The following is a 21,415-nucleotide window of genomic DNA, read 5'->3' as shown; positions in this document are numbered from 1 at the left end:
CAGTAACTTCATCAGGATCTATCTCAGAGTTGATTGTGGTTAATCCATTTCCCCATATATACAGTGGATCCTTTCTACATGTAGATTCTTTTAGTTCCAAAAGTGTCTTTGGATTATGATTGTAATATTAGTTCTCTTACCTTGTTTTTTCTTCTTCTGGAGCCTTAGTGAGGTTTGATGTTCGTTGTCTGCCTTGTCTATTACTTACTTCTTGTCCTTTCTGCTACTTTTATTGTATTTAAAAAAATTTTGGGGGGACTTCCCTGGTGGCGCAATGGTTAAGAATCCACCTGCCAATGCAGGGGACCCGTTTGATCCCTGGCCTGGGAATATCCCACATGCCACAGAGCAATGAAGCCTGTGTGCCACAACTACTGAGCCTGCGCTCTACAGCCCACAAGCCACAACTACCGAGCCTGCGCACCTAGAGCCCGTGCTCTGCCACAAGAGAAGCCACCACAGTGAGAAGCCTGCGCACTGCAACGAAGAGTAGCCCCCGCTCGCAGCAACTAGAGAAAGCCCGCGTGCAGCAACGAAGACCCAACGCAGCCAAAAATAAATAATTAATTAAAAATTTTTTTATTGGAGTATAGTTGATTTACAATGTTGTGTTAGTTTCAGGTGTACAGCCAAGTGAAACAGTTATACATATATCCACTCTTTTTTAGATTCTTTTCCCATACAGGCCATTACAGAGTATTGAGTAGAGTTCCCTGTGCTATACAGTAGGTCCTTATTAGTTACCTATTTTATATATAGTAATGTGTATATGTCAGTCTAAATCTCCCAATTTATCCCCCCCCCCTTACCCCCAGTAATCATAACTTTGGTTTCTACATCTGTAACTCTGTTTCTGTTTTGTACATAAGTTCATTTATACCATTTTTTTAGATTCCACATATAAGTGATTTCATATGATATTTGTCTTTCTCTGTCTGACTTCACTCAGTGTGACAATCTCTAGGTCCATCCATGTTGCTGCAAGTGGCATTATTTCATTCTTTTTTATGGCTGAGTGACATTCCACTGTATATACGTACCACATATTCTTTATCCATTCCTCTGTTGATGGACATTTAGGTTGCTTCCATGTCCTGACTATTGTAGATAGTGCTGCAGTGAACATTGGGGTACATGTCTCTTTTGAATTATGGTTTTCTCTGGATATATGCCCAGGAGTAGGATTGCTGGATCATATGGTAGCTCTATTTTTAGTTTTTTTTTTTTGCGGTACGCGGGCCTCTCACTGTTGTGGCTTCTCCCGTTGCGGAACACAGGCTCCGGACGCGCAGGCTCAGCGGCCATGGCTCACGGGCCCAGCCGCTCCGCGGCATGTGGGATCTTCCCAGACCAGGGCACGAACCCGTGTCCTCTACATCGGCAGGTGGACTCTCAACCGCTGCGCCACCGTGGAAGCCCTATTTGTAGGTTTTTAAGGAACCTCCATACTGTTCTCCATAGTGGCTGTACCAATTTACATTCCCACCAACAGTGCAAGAGGGTTCCCTTTTCTCCACACCCTCTGCAGCACTTATTGTTTGTAGATACTTTGATGATGGCCATTCTGACCAGCATAAGGTGATACCTCATTGTAGTTTTGATTTGCATTTCTGTAATAACTAGTGACGTTGAGCATCTTTTCATGTGTTTTTTAGTGATCTGTATGTCTTCTTTGGAGACATGTCTGTTTAGATCTTCTGCCCATTTTTTGATTGGGTTGTTTGTTATTTTGATATTGAGCTCAGTAATTTTGGAGATTAATCCTTTGTCTGTTGTTGCATTTGCAAATATTTTCTCCCATTCTGAGGGTTGTCTTTTTGTTTTGTTTATGGTTTCCTTTGCTGTGCAAAAGCTTTTAAGTTTCATTAGGTCCCGTTTGTTTATTTTTGTGTTTAATTACTTTTTTTTAAAGTTTCTTTTTCTTGGCTCTTTTATCAGTAATGCCTATGTTTCTTATTATATGCTGTGTTTAATTAATGTTGGAATGTTATGTTATAGTCTCTTCTTCACTTTTTGTGTTGTGTATTTGTATCACCTGACAAATTTGGTTCCAACTTTGATTCATTTCTCATAGTTGCTTTGTATGGATGATAGATTCATTTTTATTTTTTTTGGCCATGCAGTGCGGCTCTCAGGATCTTAGTTCCCTGGCCAGGGATTGAACCTGATCCCTTGGCAGTGAGAGCTGGAGTCCTAACTACTGGTCTTCCAGGGAATTCCCTAGATTCTTTTTTGTTGTTGTTCATGATAATGTTCAGAATTTTCCTGGGTTGACAGTAACAGAAAATTCAATTGATGGACTGAAGGTTTTGGGTGACTTGTAAGATTTCTTGAATGACACTGCACTATTATTAATTCAGTGAGGTGGAGTTTCTTTAATAAATGGGAAACTATGGGAAAAGCCAGGTCTGTTTTCAGATCCTTTGATGTCACTTGTTTTTACAGAGCCCTGAGCTTCAGCCCCTTGATTTTTAGTTTTCTTTCACCACCAAGCTACCAGTGGACACTTCCCTTTTCAAAAGTGTATCTCTGTCCTAGAGTGTAGGTCCTTTTAAAAAATCCCCCTTGTTGTTATGGTTTTAGTTCAATTTCGGTTGGCGACAAAAGTAGATGTGTGAGTTCAAAATGTCATCTTGACATAGAATCCATGTTAGTTTATTCAATGTAAGAATATTAAGTATAATTTTAATTGTAGTTTTGTTTTATGGTAAATGTAGTCTTTATTTTATAGTACTCTACTTAAGAGACTATTTGAAGTATTGTAGTTATTGTTTTTGAAAGATAAAATATTAGGATATTTATTTTGATTACATGTGTTTAGAACTTATTAGCCAATTAAGAAACTTGACAAATTGGTTTTTGAGGGCAGTAATTCATTTTATTCAGGGATGTTATGGTGATTCTTCCTATTCTGTAGATATTGAAAGCATTTATCTGGTATAATAGGACATCTTGCTGTCCATTTATTGCTTATATATTGTGTGTTCTAGAGTGCCACATTTTTTATCAAATGTTTCTTTGCTTATAATATATCTCCATATTGGCTTTGGTACTCTAGAGACTTCTAGAGTGATTTATCAGAAACATATTTATTTAAGGAATGAGGGAAAAATAACATTCTAAATTTTAGTATAGTTTCTTTGACTTTTTTGTTTGTCCGGTCAGAGTAGGAAATCTCTTTACTCTTTACTTTGTTCTTAGTGGAGAGCCTTCAAATATGTAATTAAATTTACTTAATAAAGTAAATGGGGTTGTTCATAGTCTAGGAAGTGAGTTTTACTCAGAATTGTTTGAAGTAATTCTCATGACTGAAAAGAAGTCAGCAGCTTAATTGATTTAAAATCTGTATTTGATTTTGTGGTCCTTTTTACAGCCTTTAATAATGTTGCAAAAACTGTGTTTTGGCTTTGCTATCTTTTCCCTATTCTCTTCAGAGTCATTTTTTGCTTCTTATAGCCTATAAACGAAGTTGAGGTCTACAATATGAGAATTGAAATAATCAATATTAAGACATTGCTGTGATATTTTAAAACTTATTACTTTCTTTCAATTTGACATCATGGGTAACTTAAATTATAGATCTGCTATTGCTGTCTAGGTCATTGAGGCACATCAGCAACATTTATAAAAGAATATTCCAGACTGGCATGTGTTGCTTGTATGGAGACATAATGAGCAGAATATTTTTGGAGAGTGGTAGGCATATGTTTTCTACAGTGGAATCTTTGTGTTAGGGAAAACCATGAGATGAGTTTGGAGATAATTGAGTTTATTTCAGGTATTGGGTAAGTTGGGAGGAGTAGAGATTAGGAAAGTAGTTGCTGTTGGGAGAGTGAGGCAGATAGTAATTGATAGAAGGCCTCTAATTGTGGTATTTAGCTTTGCTATGATAGTGATAGAGTGATCCTACCTTCTGGTTTCTCTGGGACAAAGCCAATTTAGGCCTGTTGTCCTTATGTTATAGTGCCTTCCTGGACTCTAAAAAAAAAAAATCCCCTTTTATTTTCCAAAGGCTTGGATGATAGGTGATACGATTTCCATGTTAGTAGCAAACTGGTGAAGATCATGCATGTATTTGGCTGCTGAGGGTTTCCTGTGGAGAAGATGATAATCTTTAACCAAGATTATTATTATTTACCTTCCTATATAAAAGAAATATATTGAAATTTAAGTAATCCTTATGCCAACCTTAAGATTTTAAAGGTCTATCAGAATCAGAATACTTCTCTTTACTGGATTAGCTGTGGTATGAGAGAAACATTTCATATTCTTTGAATCAGATTTTACTCATTCATTTAGATTAGCGCATCCCACAGTTACTTCTTTCTCATTGCCTGCCTACTCCCAAATCACCTGTCTGCTATCTCACAATTCACTGGTGTTATTATTTTATTTGTTTGTTTGTTTTTTTGCGGTACACGGGCCTCTCACTGTTGTGGCCTCTCCCGTTGCGGAGCACAGGCTTCGGACACGCAGGCTCAGAGGCCATGGCTCACGGGCCCAGCCGGTCCGCAGCATGTGGGTTCCTCCCGGAACCACGTGTCCCCTGCATCGGCAGGCGGACTCTCAACCACTGCGCCACCAGGGAAGCCCTGGTGTTATTATTTAATCCTTATAATAACCCTGAAAGGTAGTTATTATCAACATTTTGTAGATGAGGAAACAGATGCCCAGAGAGGAAGTAACTTGTTTGAGGACACCATTATATGAGAATTTCTTTATTTTTTAACTTAATACTTCTGTAGCTTTGGGTATATTAAGAGCATATACATTTAATTTTTAAGATACAGTGAAAACATGATTTTACCAAAATCTACCTTATCAGTAATCCACAAATGATTGCACATTTTGTCCAACAGTATATTTTTCTTAGTAACAAACCACTAAGAAATGAGCTTACTTCAAAGTTTTATTTAAAAAAAAGAAGCTCTTAGGGATTTGTTGTTAGAGTTTAAACTAATATTTAACTCTTTGTCTTTTGTTACACTATATTTTCACTGGTTAAGTGAAAAAGTAATTGCCAGAAGCATAATGTAGAACCAAATTAAGATAACATAACGTGTGTGTGTATATACTGTATATGTAGTGGCTCTGATTATCACAAAAAAGGCCCCCTTCATTTTTATTATTATTATTACTTTCTTTTAATCAGAAAACTTTAGTCTGATTGATTATTTTTCAGAGATTTTAGAATAATCTGTTAAAATTTTTACATATCCACATGTAATAAAAGATTTCATTAAAAATGAATAGATAATGTCTGTGAGGGCAATAAATCATTGATAAATTAAAACTTTATTTTATGTGGAAAGAAGCATGTGTCAAAATTGAGAGGGAGTAGTCAAAGAGAAAATGAAGGAAATTTAACCTTTGTAAATTAGTATAATAAACCCATGTTGACATTCCTAGCAATAAATATTGTAACTTCTCAAAATCGCATATTAAAAAAAAGTTTGTGATCTAATGATACAGTATTGCTCTTCACTCACTGAATGAACCAGCTAAGGATGAAAGAAGACAGAACATACTACCAGTGAAATCCATATAATTCTCTTCAAGCCCTACATATGTCCTAAGTACCCAGGACTAGTTTATGTGATCTCTTTATCCACAGGCTTTATTTATTTAGGTAATTTGTGTTTGCTGTTTTCTTTTTTGCTTGATCAGTCTAGCTGGGGATTTACCAAATTTGTTGATATTCTTGTGGAACCAGGTTTTGGCTTTGTTAATTTTCTTTATTGCTTTCTATTCCATTGATTTTTGCTCTTTAATGTTTCCTTTCTTCTACTTACTTTGGATATACTTTGCTCTTCTTAGTCTAGCTTCTTAAGATGGAACCTTAGGTAATTGGTTTTAGACTTTTCTTCTTTTCTAATATAAACATCTAAAGCTATAAATTTCCCTCTAAGCATTGCATTAGTTACATCACACAAATTCAAATATGCTATATTTTTATTGCCTTTCAGTTCAAAATATTTTCTAATTTTTTTGTGATTTCTTACTGTACTCATGATTTATTAAGAAGTGTATTATTTAATTTCTACACTTTTGGTTTTTTTTCTGTATGTTTTATTGTTACTGAATTCTAATTTAACTCTGTTGTGGCCCGATAAAGATTTTGTATGATTTCTACTTTTGAACTGACCCTTTGATCATCATGAAGTATCCATTTTTATTTGGGGTAATACTCCTAGTTTCTGAGTGTCTAGGATGATACTTTATTTGATATTAATATATTCATTCCAGCCATTTTTGTTTACATGATATATCTAATTTTAGCCATTTACTTTCAATCTGTGTCTATATTTAAAGTGCATATCTTGTAGATAGCTTATGGTTGTGTGTTGCTTTTTAATTTATTTGGACAGGCTTTGGCTTTTTTTCCCCTTCTCAAACAAAAGATCTCACATATTTATTACTGGACCAACCTACTAGTGCAGAAACAGAAACAAAGAGAAAAATCATTTTCCCAATAAAACGCACCCAACTGTCCAGATAGTAGTGTATGCTTTCAGAGTGATAGGGTAAGATGTAAGTGACTTTCATACAGCATAAATATTTGTGCCATCTCTTGTGTGATTTAGACCCAGCTTGGTTCTTCTCCAGTGTCTCATTGTGGAGGTGTACTCGATTTATTACTTGTTTTCATCTGAATCCATTGGGGAATAGGACAATTCTACTTTTGTTTCTTGGCCAGGAATTGCTCAATCCTGAAAGTCTTCTGAGAAGACATGTGAGCCTTTCCAGCCTCCTTTTGGATTAATGAATATTTTTAAGAATTTTCTTTTAGTTCATCTTTTGACTTTTTAGCTATATTTCTTTGCATTTCATTTCTTTTTTTTCCTTTAAGTGGCTACTGTAAGGATTACATATATGCCCTTACGATTCAGTACTTTAAGTATGTTTCAGTGTACTTAGAGTTACTGTTTCACTGTTCACATGAAGTGTAAAAGCTTTCTAACTGTGTAGGTTAATTACGTGCTCCATACTTTATTCTGTAGAGATTATATGTACTATATCCACTTTCATTATAAACCCTACAGTAAAATACTGTAAGTTTTACTTTAAGTACATATGTATTTTAACTAAAGGGAAGTCATTTTTTATATTTACCCATATATTTACCATTTCTGGTGGCCTTCATTTCCTTTCTAAAGGTCCAAGTTTCCATCATTTATCATTCTCTTTAGCCTGAAAAACTTACTTTAGTACGTACTTTAATGCATATTATTAACTATTGATGACTATGTTTTACTTTTCCTTTATCTCAAAAAGGTCTTTGATTTACTTTTTTTTAACATCTTTATTGGAGTATAATTGCTTTACAATGTTGTGTTAGTTTCTGCTGTATAACAAAGTGAATCAGCTACATGTACACATATATCCCCATATCCCCTCCCTCTTGCATCTCCTTCCCATCCTCCCTATCCCACCCCTCTAGGTGGTCACAAAGCACCAAGCTGATCTCCCCATGCTATGCAGCTGCTTCCCACTAGCTATCTATTTTACATTTGGTAGTGTATGTATGTCAATTCTACTCTCTCACTTCGCCCCAGCTTACCCTTCTCCCTCCCCGTGTCCTCAAGTCCATTCTCTATGTTGGCATCTTTATTCCTGTACTGACTCTAGGTTCATGAGAACCATTTTTTGTTTTTTTTATTAGATTCCATATATATGTGTTAACATATGGTATTTGTTTTTCTCTTTCTGACTTACTTCACTCTGTATGACAGACTCTAGGTCCATCCACCTCACTACAAATAACTCAATTTCATTTCTTTTTATAGCTAAGTAATATTCCATTGTATGTATGTGCCACATCTTCTTTATCCATTCATCTGTCGATGGACACTTAGGTTGCTTCCATGTCCTGGCTATTGTAAATAGAGCTGCAATGAACATTGTGGTACATGACTCTTTGAATTATGGTTTTCTCAGGGTATATGCCCAGTAGTGGGATTGCTGGGTCGTATGGTAGTTCTATTTTTAGTTTTTTAAGGAACCTCCATACTGTTCTCCATAGTGGCTCTATCAATTTACATTCCCACCAACAGTGCAAGAGGGTTCCCTTTTCTCCATACCCTCTCCAGCATTTATTGTTTGTAGATTTTTTGATGATGGCCATTCTGACTGGTGTGAGATGATACCTCATTGTAGTTTTGATTTGCATCTCTCTAATAATTAGTGACGTTGAGCATCCTTTCATGTGTTTGTTGGTAATCTGTATATCTTCTTTAGAGAAATGTCTGTTTAGGTCTTCTGCCCATTTTTGGATTGGGTTGTTTGTTTTTTTGATATTGAGCTACATGAGCTGCTTGTATATTTTGGAGATTAATCCGTTGTCAGTTGCTTCATTTGCAAATATTTTGTCCCATTCTGAGGGTTGTCTTTTTGTCTTGTTTATGGTTTCCTTTGCTGTGCAAAAGCTTTTAAGTTTCATTAGGTCCCATTTCTTTATTTTTGCTTTTATTTCCATTTCTCTAGGAGGTAGGTCAAAAAGGATCTTGCTCTGATTTATGTCATAGAGTTTTCTGCCTATGTTTTCCTCTAAGAGTTTTATAGTGTCTGGCCTTACATTTAGGTCTTTAATCCATTTTGAGTTTATTTTTGTGTATGGTGTTAGGAAGACTGTGACTATTAATACCATAGTCAAGCTGATGAAAACTAAAGATAAAGCGAAATCTTGAAAGTGTTCAGAGAAAAAATGGACACATTACATACAAAAGAACAATGACATGAATTACTGCTGGCTTCTCATAAGAAACAATGACGATCAGAAGACAGTGGAACAAAATTCTTAACATGGTGAAAGAAAAAAAAAAATCAACCCAGAATTTTATACCCAGCAAAAATATCCCTCAAGAAAACAGAAGTAAGTAGAACACTTATTTTTGTAAGTAGAACACTTATTTTTGCTGGGTATAACATTCTGGGTTGATTTTTTTTTTCTTTCACCATGTTAAGAATTTTGTTCCACTGTCTTCTGATCGTCATTGTTTCCTATGAGAAGCCAGCAGTAATTCATGTCATTGTTCTTTTGTATGTAATGTGTCCATTTTTTCTCTGAACACTTTCAAGATTTCGCTTTATCTTTAGTTTTCATCAGCTTGACTATGGATTTACTAATCATGGTCTTCATATTTTTATTTTGGAGTTAACTAAAGTTATAGAATCTGTACATTTTTTGTTCACTAAATTTGGGGAAATTTTGACCACCACTTAAAAAGAAATTGATTTCTATCTCATTATTTTCTCTACTTATGAGTTTAAATAAACATGTTAGACACTTGAATGTTGTCACACAGATCTTATAGGATCTGTTTTTATTTTCCTTTAACAATCTTTTTTTCCTCTTAGTTCTTTAGATGGGAAAAGTTTGATTTATCTGTTTTCAAGTACACAGATTTTTTTCCCCTCTGTTGCTACCAATCTGCTTCAGATCTCTTTTAGCATAATGGTAATTTCAGATATTGTATTTTTCAGTTACAGAATTTTTTTTTTTACTTCTAGTTTGTCTTCTAAAATTTCTTAACATTATATTCATTACAAGCATAGTTATACTTACTACTTTAAAATCCTTGCCTGCTAACTCCAACATCTGGCTCATCTCAGGGTTGTTCAGTATAGACTATCTTTTCTCACATTTTTCATATTTCATTGTATACCTAGTAATTTTGTATTTTATCATGGACATGGTGAATGTCATATTTTGAGTACTCTGGATTCTGTTATATTCCTCTGAAGAAGATTGATTTTTTGGTTTACTTTTTTTTTAAAGCAGGGAATTAACTTAGTTGAATTAAAATTACAACAATTCAGTCTCTTTTGGGCAGTTGAAATTTTAGTTCAGTTCTTTCGTCCTTAGCTATTTGGAGTTTGCCCTTCACATGCATGATGTAGGGTTCAGCCAGAGATTTGAATAGAGTTTACATCTACAATTTTTGGCTCCTTTAACTGACTCTTTTCCAGGATTCCCCTTTCATTTTCATTTTGCGATGGTTGCCTTGAGTCTTTGTTCTGGGTTTTCAGGCCATAAATTTGAAAGTTTTCTGTTAGAGTTTTAGCTCTCCTGCATGGCACAGACTTAGGCTTGTCCTCAGAAAAGCAACTGATAAAATGGGAAACTTTCTTACTGCTGTTTCTTTTTTCCAAGTGTTGGCATTGCTCATCATTTTTGGTTCATAATCTAATTGCTTGAAATTACATTAAATAAATCAACAGCATATGTATATAGTAAGATTTTGTTCCTTTTTAAGGTTAGTGCCTTCTTTTTGGTCACTATTCAGTGACTTCAGTTAGTTGTTTTTTTATAGTTTCTATAGGATCATCAATCTGGTAGAGGCTTTCTTGTCAATACTGTAAGGTAGGATCTAAAAATCTTTTTTTTTTTTTTTTTGGCGGTACATGGGCCTCTCACCATTGTGGCCTCTCCCACTGCAGAGCACAGGCTCTGGACGCGCAGGCTCAGTGGCCATGGCTCACAGGCCTGGCCGCTCCGCGGCATGTGGGATCCTCCCAGACCGGGGCACGAGCCCATGTCTCCTGCATCGGCAGGCAGACTCCCAACCACCGTGCCACCAGGGAAGCCCCTAAAAATCTTTACTTTGTAAAAGCACATAATATATCCTAATACTGTCCTTCATTTTATGCAAAGAATAGCTGGATTATAGTAGAGTAGAGGAATAGTTTTATTCTAACAATTAGAAATAGGAAATTAGGTAGAATCAATATAGAAAGTAGAGATTGTAGGGATAGGGAAGACCCTAATCCTTGCAGATTAGAATATACATTTAGATTTGTTATATTATCTTGAGGAGATTTGAGTAATGAAGATTTGATTTGAACTTTAAGACTTTTTTGATTAAACAAACACTAAACCTTATATTCCTGTAAAGCTGACACATATGTTTCCCTCATGTCATTTAACAGAGTACTTATTCATAAAGAATCATCTTTACATGCTTGCTTCAAACAGTTATTTAACTGAGTCCTTAACTAAAACTAAATCCTTTTCTTTCAGACAATTTTTAAGGATGTTTTTATTTCATAATACAAAATGTACACTAAACGTATATAATGAAATCTACTTACTGTAGGTCCCGATCAAGACCACGTCCACGTTCCCATAGTCGAAGCAGTGAAAGGTCCAGTCACAGAAGAACACGTAGTCGGTCTCGGGATAGAGAACGACGTAAAGGCAGAGATAAGGAGAAAAGAGAAAAGGAAAAGGATAAAGGCAAGGACAAGGAATTACACAGCATCAAACGTGGGTAAGTTGAAGCAGATCTAAAGCAGTGATGACTCCGTGATTCCATAGCAATAATCAAACTAAATTTTCATCTTCTGAGGTTTTTCTAAGATGGAAAAAATAGGAGAATATAGTAGAGAATAAAGAAAGGATAAATCAGAATAGTTACCTCAGATTTTTACTGTGCTTCCTTTCTATTCCTGTTTTCATTTAATATTTACAAAACAAATCTTAGAAACAAATAGCACTTTCAAAACTTAGTATGTTAGTAAAGGAAAATTTACATAATTTGTTAGGAAAGCTCCATGTTCTTTATCATGAATACAATATTTAAAATTTGAAGACTACTTACAATTAAAGATGTCTGTTAGCTTATTGTAAAACTGTTAGGGGAAAAGGATAAAGATGGAACGAAGGGAGGAAACCACGTGATTTACTGTTGGTTAGACCTCTTTCAGTGTAGAATGAGGACTTGGTCAATATTAAGGTATATGTACGTGTTAGATGAGTGTATATGCATATGGGACCCAGAATTTATTTTTTCTGGAATTGATATCATTGAAACAGTTATTCTAGTTTTGTCTGTTTGGAGGTTGAAGTCCATTTAAAACAGTTTATTTAATTAGAAGATGTTAAAGTGAAATAAAATCTTGTTTAGTAACTTAAATCTGTGGTCCCCAACCTTTTTGTCACCAGGGACCAGTTTTGTTGAAGACAATTTTTCCATGGACGGGTGTGTGGTGGTGAGGCTGGGGGGATGGTTCAGGTGGTAATGCGAGCCATGGGGAGCGATGGAGAGCAGCAGCTGAAGCTTCGCTAGCTTGCCCACCACTCACCTCCTGCTGTGCAACCTGGTTCCTAACAGGCCGCAGACCGGTATCAGTGGTTGGGGTGGTGGTTGGGGACCCCTGGCTTAAATTACAGCTTCTTGTTTGTTTTATTCCAAACCGACATTGGGATCTTTTATTCTATGAAGTGTTTAGAACATCTTAGAATTTATCCTCTTTTGTTAGTCTTTCAACACCCTATATATGTTCACTCTAATACTTCAATACAGAAGTGTTTATCTTTAGTGTATCACTTTTCAGTGTTAAATTGAAGAGCTTACCAAGATTTTGGATATGGTTCCTTGAGATCTTGATTCTATGAAGAATTAAGTTTATTAAAGGTTATGGGGCTCTTCTCATCCCTCTCTTTTTCACAGTTGTCTGTGTGTTTATTTTTTAATCCAGGTTTACAGTGATATTATATAAAACTGCCTGGATTGTTGGCTTTTACATATTCTTTGAAATGATAAATTTGTGGTGGATTTTGGGAGAGTGTAACATGATTGTGTGACTTTCTTTCCCTGATCACCCCATAGCCATTAATGTACATTGAGCAGTTGTGGTCCTGAAAAATTCTGAGTTCTTTTTCTAGTTTTAAGGACTGTTGAATGTTATAGGAGAGGAGATAGAGTTGGATATCTGCCTGTAAATTTAGGGAACCTGACTTACCCAGAGTTGGTAGAATGGAGTGAGGATCAGAGAGGATATGGGGGAAATCTGTTGATAAAGGGAGAAAGTCAGGAGGATGATAGTTGAAGAGAAGTTGTAGAGTAGGTTTTCTAAGAAAACATGGACTAAGAGGATGAATAAATTACATCAGTCAAGGAAATCTGTGCTCCTTGTTCTTTTTTTCCTCCTCCTTTTGGTTTACACTTTAGATATTACACGACTATGTGAAATGACTATGATTTTTACTGGTCGTTAAATCTTTGCTTTCTACTTCACCAAGTTTTACTTTTTAGAATAATATTTACACAGTTGTGTGAAGTTGATATTACATAAAGCATTATTTGGGGTATTTTAAAGGTTGGAAAAATGAGAGCATGAATCAAAAGGGAGGTCGGGTGGCTTCAGGAAAGGGTTCCATATGGTGACATTAATTTTGAAGGTTGGCACCAGCTTTACAGGTTAGATTCTGCCATCACTCAGAGCTGATTTTGTTCAAGGGACTGATTACTAGATGACAGGTTCACAAGATAATAATGTTGTATTTGTCATTATTTCTTAAATCTCAACAAAGGCAATGAACAAGGTCAAAACAAGAAGTGTCAGTTGAAGGGCCATGAGTACTGATGCCAAAAAGCTGTGAGTAGCCTGATTTAGTCATCTTCATGGTTTTAGTGGACCATAGTACAGGGTGGTGTTATGTCAATGTGCCCTCCCTTCTGATTAGTGCTAAGGCCACATGAATTCATACCATTTAGTATGATCTGAAATCAGGGTTGGGGGGGGTTGATGTATACATTTAATATGGTAGTATTTATATATGACAGATACACCCCATTTTGCTCCAGAAATAACTTATATATATTTTTTACAGCTTACATGTTTATTTCCTAAACCTGATCTTTAAGCCATTCAGGGCAGAGCATGGGTCTTATACTCTTTTGTATTACTCAGCGTACCTAATGTACATGGTAGTTTTTCATAAATATTTATTGGGTATTGATCAGATATGCTCATTCATTCATTTGTTCACTTGTTCAGTCAACAATACTTGAATGCCTTCTATTTGTCAAGTATATGTTAGGTAATGGGGACATAACGGCAGGCTAGTCTTACTTGGAGATTTCATGCAGGTGGCAAAATAAGCATATATAGAAGGGAAGATATATAAGTAATTACAGTAAAATCAGATGAATGTTTCTGTAGGAAACTAACTGTTATGTGTTAGGGTACTTTTGGCTATAAGTAACAAAACCTAACTAAACTAGCTTAAACCAAGAGCAGCAAACTTTTTGTGAAGAGCTAGGTAGTAAATAAATTAGGCTTTCTTGGCCATATGTCTCTGTTGCCAACTACTGAACTCTGCCCTTTTAGCATGAAAGCAGCCATAGATAATACTAAATGAGTGGCATGACTGTATTCCAGTAAAGTTTTATACTTTATTTACAAAAATGGGCAGCTGGCTATATTTGCCCATGGGTTTGTAGTTTGTCAACATATGGCTTAAACAATTAAGTACATTTATTGCTAATATAAGAAAAAGTTCGGAGGTAAGCAGACCTGCGCCCTTTTTATTGTTCCAACAGGCCAGTCTCAGCACATTGGGTTTCATCCTCAGTCTTGACACATTTTGGTTGCAAGATATTTTCATGAACTTTAAGCTGGTTGAGCTAGATTAGTCAGCATGTTAGGGACGGGCTCTCAGAAGAAGCGATGTTTCTACACTGAAGGAAGGAAGAGATGGGAAAGAAGGGTGCATGCAAAATGAACTCCATGTGGAAATACTTGGAGGAAAGCAAGGTGGGTATGTCGTATTTGAGAAACTGAAGTCTCATGGGGATTAGTTTAGAGAAGAAGAGGAATAATGATGAGAGGTGATTATTGGAGTATATGTTATGCTAAGGAGAGAGTTAATTCTAAAGGTAGTGAGAAGCCAGTGAAATCTCAAGTAGAGTAATTTTATGATCAGGTCTACATAAGGTATGAACAAAATGCTTTACTTACAGTGGACATAATAATAAGCATCTAACATTTAAATATATTTTCTAGGTATCAGAAATTTTGCTAAGCATTATGTATTATCTTATTTAATTTTCATAATAACCTAGTGAAATAGGTGCTTTTATTTTCCCATTTATACAAATGAACACTTGTGATCATAGGGCTTGTAAATAAGTGGCAGAGTTAGTTTTCTAATTCAGGTTCACTGACAACAGCATCTTGACTCTTAATAGTACACTATGTTTATTTCTGTAGTAATCCATGATTATTGATGATGATATATAGTGTTTGAGATCAAGTGATATGCTATTGCTTAAACTTTCCTGGAAAATAGCTAAGGAAAACAGAAAGAATTTTCTGTGCCTTGTTTTCTCTGATCGGGTCAGAAATCTGTCATTAGTAAAAGACTGATTCCTTCTTTTCTTCCTTTCTCTTCCTTACTTTCCCACGTCAGCATTTAATCTGTTTATTTAGAATTAGTTTTAATTATATTTAATAAAACGACAAAAAATTTCTAGACCTTAATTAAATGTATTTTTGTGATGGTTTTATTGGATCTTTTGAAATTTTTATTATTTTTTTTAAGAACACGTGTAGGTGGAGAGAAAGGAAAAAAGATTCACAAATGATTGAATTTGGACTTAGACGTATTAGTTCATTGTGATTGTGTGACTCAATGACAGATATTTTAGCTTGTGCTAAATAACCTAGATGCTTCCTCGCATAAGAGAAAATAAAAACTCATGTGATTCTGTTTCTTTATATATAACAATCTTTGTTTTTATCAAACCAGTTTGAAAATATCAATATTTATAAATATTGTTAGAACATAAAGCATACATTTATGAAATATAAAGCAAGGAGAGTAAGTACAATAATGGTAAGGGAATATTTTATAAATTGGGAAAAATAAAAGCAGGAGAGGAAGAAATGCTCAAGCAGGAATTTATGAGCCTAATAATAAGGAAGAGCTTTTTTTATTAGCCTTTTGAGAAAAAAGATATAAAATTAGGCAATTCTGAAAAACCTTTTTAAAATAGCAGCTAATTAAGTACAAGTTCTGGAAATTCCTGGAACATTTGAATGATTATAATTAGGATTTGTCTATAATGTTATAAGTTGATCTATTTATTTTATAATTTTGCTGAATAAGGGAGGCCTAATATAAACTAGAAGGATATCAGGAGTTTGTAGGGATTAAAAGGTGCCTTTCCTTACAACACTGAGTGAAAGATTAATATAAGAAAGACACCGACCAAACCTTGTCTTAGATTTTATCAAAAAGGTTTAATGACTTTAATTTTTAATGTTTTACATTTATAAAATTTGGTTTCTAAGAATATTTAATTTTTAAAATACTGATACAGATTTTGTTTGTTTTTATTAGTTTCCCCCCCAAATTTTTAGAACAAATATTCAGTGTATCATTAGATAATTATATTTCTTTTCTGAGGACATGTCTTTGCAATATGAAAACAAATTTTATTAATACTAGAGTTATTAAATTGAAACTGGACATTAACAACATCATTTTAAGCAAGCTTTTATTGAGAGTCAAAAATCAGAAATATGAAACTTGTCATGGCATCTCATAATTACAACTTGGTTTGATGATTGTGAACATTGTACACCCCTTTTGAGTCTTCTGTGGATTAGTATCTTACTGAGCCTTCTTTAGAAACATTTTAATAAAATTCCAAAAAGTATAGTCATCCACTATAAAACATTTTATGAACTTCCTTGAAAAATTAGTTGTGAGTAAATGTCAGTGCCACCAGTGACATTCTACTATTGATTTTAAATCATAGTGCCATCCTTAAGGGTAGAATTTGGATGGATTTGATTTAACTTTATTATTATTTTTAAAATATTTATTTATTCTATTTTTGGCTGCGTCGGGTCTTCACCGTGGCATGCGGGTTGCGGTGTGCGGGATCTTTTTGTTATGGCGCGCAGGCTCTTCCTTGCGGCACACGGGCTTCTCTCTAGTTGTGGTGCGCAGGCTTCTCTCTAGTTGTGGCGTGCGGGTTTTCTCTCTCTAGTTGTGGCACACAGGCTCCAGAGTGCCTGGGCTCTGTAGTTTGTGGCACGTGGACTCTCTAGTTGAGGCATGCGGGCTCAGTAGTTGTGACGTGCGGGCTTAGTTGCCCCGCGGCATGTGGAATCTTAGTTCCCTGACCAGGGATTGAACCTGCGTCCCCTGCATTGGAAGGTGGATTCTTTACCACTGGACCACCAGAGAAGTCCCTGATTTAACTTTATTTTCAATCATGATTTAAACCACCAGCCCGGAAAGTTTGGTTTAAAGCAGTTATTGCCTAGTAAAATGCTTTCTTAGTTTGAGTAACTTTAGGATTCATCAGGAACCTAATTTAGTATTCCATAGCCTATTCTCCCCTATGATGTGCTACTGTGAAAGGTTTTCACTTTTATTATATTCTTATTAGCTTTTCAGTAGGTGGATGTTGTACGCAGAAATGTGCCCATCAAGACTTCTGGAATATTTTGCCCAAACACTTGCGTCGTTTATACTTATCTTCCTCATTTCCTTTATATAACTTTCTGAAGCTTTGTACTTTTAGAGAGAGGTCAAGAATTTCCCTCTGGATACAAATTTTGACAACTGAAGGAGTGCTTTTTAGTAGGTAATTGGAGGGGAATGCATTTAAACAGAATTAAAAAATTTTTTTGGCCACATCACATGGCATGTGGAATTTCCCCAACCAGGGATTGAACCCATGCCCCCTGCATTGGAAGTGTGGAGTCTTAACCACTGGACCGCCAGGGAAGTCTTAAATAGAATTTCTTAAATGTGACTCTCACTAAATCATTCGTCTTAAGTCTTTTTGAAAATATGTATAGAAGCCACTGGGATAGCAGTCAACTTGGGCTTCAGTTATAGCCCATGCTAATATGGGCTATAGTTATAGCCCATTTTTCCTACCTAGTGCTTGGCAGAAGGTGTTGGAAGTGGTTTGGGAATGCTGGACTCTGAGTTTGACAGCAGTTCCATACTCTTAGATGCTGTCATATTTTTCTTTACCTCTTATTTCTTTATGCAGCAGGAAATCATTTATGCTAATTTACCCCTATTTGCATATAGGTTATAGAGTTCTGTGGTGCAGAGTGTGCTTAAAACTCCTTTTAAGTGTCTGTTTCGATCAAAGCAGGGCTGTGTGATAGCTGTTGTCTGACACCAAGCTGTGTGGTGTTGTTTTCATTAAACATTTATTACACTTCGAATGTGACAGCAGGCAACTTCGTGCCAGGATAACATGTTTTCATGCAAAATTTATTGAAAAAGACGAGACTCTGTAAAGAGATCTTGTTGCCTTTCACCAGTGGCGAAGGGTAAATGTTTGGTTCGAAGGAAATATACCTTTAACACATGGCATTGTAACATGTGAAAGAAGCTTCGTACTGTCAATTTTGTTAAGCAGGTAAACAAAACCATCTTTAAACCATCTTTAAACCATCTTTTTAAATTAAAGGTTTTACAATTTCCTTGTGAATTGAATGAATACCATAACAGTGGCTTATTATGTTGTTGGGTATTTTATATTACAGTGAAATTTACCACCCAGTTTCCATTATATGGGTTTGGGTATTTGTCACTAGCTATTAGTTTTGTTTAACAGAAACAATCTGTTATTTTTCAAAAAGGTGAGGTCAGGGCTTCCCTGGTGGCGCAGTGGTTGGGAGTCCGCCTGCCGATGCAGGGGACGCGGGTTTGTGCCCCAGTCCGAGAGGATCCTGCATGCCGCGGAGTGGCTGGGCCCGTGGGCCATGGCCGCTGGGCCTGCGCCTCCAGAGCCTGTGCTCCGCAACGGGAGGGGCCGTGACGGTGAGAGGCCCTCGTACCGCAAAAAAAAAAAAGAAAAGGTGAGGTCAAGACAGGGAATCCATCATAACAAAAAGAATAATCAACAAAAGCAGGAGACAAGGGTTTCATAAGTTCTCCCCCAGGTCACCACCTTTCTCTTATTCATTATATTAGTACTTTTAATTATCCCAGACTTTGCCCAATGGAATTTGACTTGAATTATGCCTGATAGAGTAATAAATGGCATGAATTGTAGGTTCATTCTTTCTTTTTTGTGGTTGCCTGACTGTAAAAAGACTTGGAATGAGAGAAGGTACTTTTATTTTCCTTTTTCATTCCACAAGAAGCTGATGAATTATGGTTGTATGAATTAGTAAGAGTGAAAGTAGCCACAAGCTGGACTTTTTAGTAAGTTTTATCCCATGGACTATCAAAAATTTGGTGAGACCCCTTACAAGAGGTATTACAAAAATTATGTTGGCATTACCATTCAAGATTAAAAGGAGAGAAGTAGTGAGTTGTATGGGATGGAAGAACTTTGTCTTTGGAACCATGCAGAATCCACACAAACCTTCAAATTCTGACTTATTTTGCTTTGGAGATATTAAAGGATAATGTTTTAAAAAGGTAAAATCATGACTCATAAACATGTACATAAACCTATGCCAAAGCTGTTAGCTCATTAATTAATGAGGGAACCCAGTAAGATGTTACATGGAGCTCAAGGAGAATCCAAAGAACAGACACATACATAGGCCACCAGGAATACTGGACACAAACTTGCTTAATTGATTCAAAATTGCCTTCTTCCACGTGGGGAGGGAAATCAGTTATAACTCCACTGGAAAAATTCTTTTTCATATCTATGGAAAGTAAACGTTTGCATTGCTATCAATTATTGATAATTTGTGGAATTTAAAAATATGTCAGATGAGGAAAAGCAGAAAAAGTGGAGATAACTTGGAAATGCACCCTAGACAAAACATCCAATCATCTTATTTGGTCATCTCATCTCATTTAAAATTTTTTCCTGACAAGGGCAAGTTATTCTTGTTAAGCCTTAAATTTCTTCTGTAAAATTAGGATAATGATAGTTGAAAAGCTGTAAAGATTAGAAGCAGTGTGTGTAAGAGGCTAGTACTATGTAGTAGGATTTCAATACATGGTAGTGATTCTGTTTTTTTTGAATAACACAAATTTAATTATTGATTCCCGTGATTACCAGTTTCTCAGCTGTCATTCTTTTTTCTTACTTTTGTGCCTTTTTAAAGAAATATTCCCTCAGCGTTAAAAACTCTTTCTTCCCTACCTCTCCTGACAGTTCTGTTGATGTTTTGGGCTCATTTTAGAGGTCACATCCTTTATGAAGTATTTCCTGCCCCTCATGAGTGTGCTAAATAGCTCTGCAGTTAGCACTCATAGTATCTACACCTAATCTGAACGAGAGCTTTGTAATAAAAGAGAGCTTTGTATAAAATTTCATAATTGCCAGATTACACATATTCATACCGTGTCTGTTGTATTCAACATTGTATTTATATTTTCTTGGATCATAACAAGTACTGAAATATTTGTAGAATGTATGAATAAGTAATCGTTTTAGAAGTTGTTTCTAGGTAACAAAATGCAGCTTTTAAGCATTTAAAAATGGTAAAATTGAATTTTGGGTATTAGGAAAATAACCTCCTTTTTTCCTACTACTCCATGCCTGGTATAACTGTGCATGTGCACACACATAAACACATCACTTCTATCAAAGTCCCTAGACTACAGTTTATTTTTTTTAACATCTTTATTACAGTATAATTGCTTTACAATGGTGTGTTAGTTTCTGCTTTATAAAAAAGTGAATCAGTTATACATATACATATATCCCCATACCTCTTCCCTCTTGTGTCTCCCTCCCTTCCACCCTCCCTATCCCACCCCTCTAGGTGGTCACAAAGTACCGAGCTGATCTTCCTGTGCTATGTGGCTGCTTCCGACTAGCTGTTTTACATTTGATAGTGTATATATGTCCATGCCACTCTCTCACTTTGTGCCAGCTTACCCTTCTCCCTCCCTGTATCCTCAGTTCCATTCTCTAGTAGGTCTGTGTCTTTACTGCCGTCTTGCCCCAGGTTCTTCATTGCCATTTTCTTTTTGTTTTTTAGATTCCATATATATGTGTTAACATACAGTATTTGTTTTTCTCTTTCTGACTAACTTCACTCTGTATGACAGACTCTAGGTCCATCCACCTCACTACAGATAGCTCAATTTCATCTCTTTTTATGGCTGGGTAATATTCCATTGTATATATGTGCCACATCTTCTTTATCCATTCATAGGTTGATGGACACTTAACTTGCTTCCATGTCCTGGATATTGTAAATAGAGCTGCAATGAACATTGTGGTACATGACTCTTTTTTTTTTTTTTTTTTTTTTGTGGTACGCGGGCCTCTCACTGTTGTGGCCTCTCCCGTTGCGGAGCACAGGCTCCAGACGCTCAGGCTCAGCGGCCATGGATCACGGGCCCAGCTGCTCCGCATCATGTGGGATCTTCCTGGATCGGGGCATGAACCCGTGTCCCCTACATCAGCAGGCGGACTCTCAACCACTGCACCACCAGGGGAGCCCTACATGACTCTTTTTGAATTATTGTTTTCTCTGGGTATATGCCCAGGAGTGGGATTGCTGGGTCGTATGGTAGTTCTATTTTTAGTTTTTTAAGGAACCTCCATACTGTTTTCGATAGTGGCTGTATCAATTTACATTCCCACCAACAGTGCAAGAGGGTTCCCTTTGCTCCACACCCTCTCCAGCATTTCTTGTTTCTAGATTTTTTGATGATGGCCGTTCTGACTGG

At 36.0% G+C, this 21,415-nt stretch overlaps 1 protein-coding gene and 1 pseudogene across 3 annotated transcripts in view; one reads left to right on the top strand and one right to left on the bottom strand.

The window, feature by feature from the left end:
* The window catches only part of RSRC1 (arginine and serine rich coiled-coil 1), a 457,053-nt gene that overhangs the window by 108,816 nt on the left and 326,822 nt on the right, over nucleotides 1-21,415 (top strand). For all 3 annotated transcript variants that reach the window (XM_027113218.1, XM_027113213.1, XM_027113204.1), the window contains exon 4: nucleotides 11,097-11,270. In XM_027113218.1, coding sequence (XP_026969019.1) covers nucleotides 11,097-11,270 — 174 coding nt within the window. The remainder of the gene's footprint in view (nucleotides 1-11,096; nucleotides 11,271-21,415) is intronic.
* Nucleotides 6,366-7,027, bottom strand: LOC113623771 (60S ribosomal protein L39 pseudogene; annotated as a pseudogene).

The sequence above is a fragment of the Aethalodelphis obliquidens genome, unplaced genomic scaffold (assembly GCF_003676395.1).
Source record: "Aethalodelphis obliquidens isolate GAN/ISIS:26980383/991018 unplaced genomic scaffold, ASM367639v1 scaffold1, whole genome shotgun sequence".
Taxonomy (NCBI): domain Eukaryota; kingdom Metazoa; phylum Chordata; class Mammalia; order Artiodactyla; family Delphinidae; genus Aethalodelphis; species Aethalodelphis obliquidens.
This window is presented reverse-complemented; position numbering and strand designations above follow the sequence as displayed.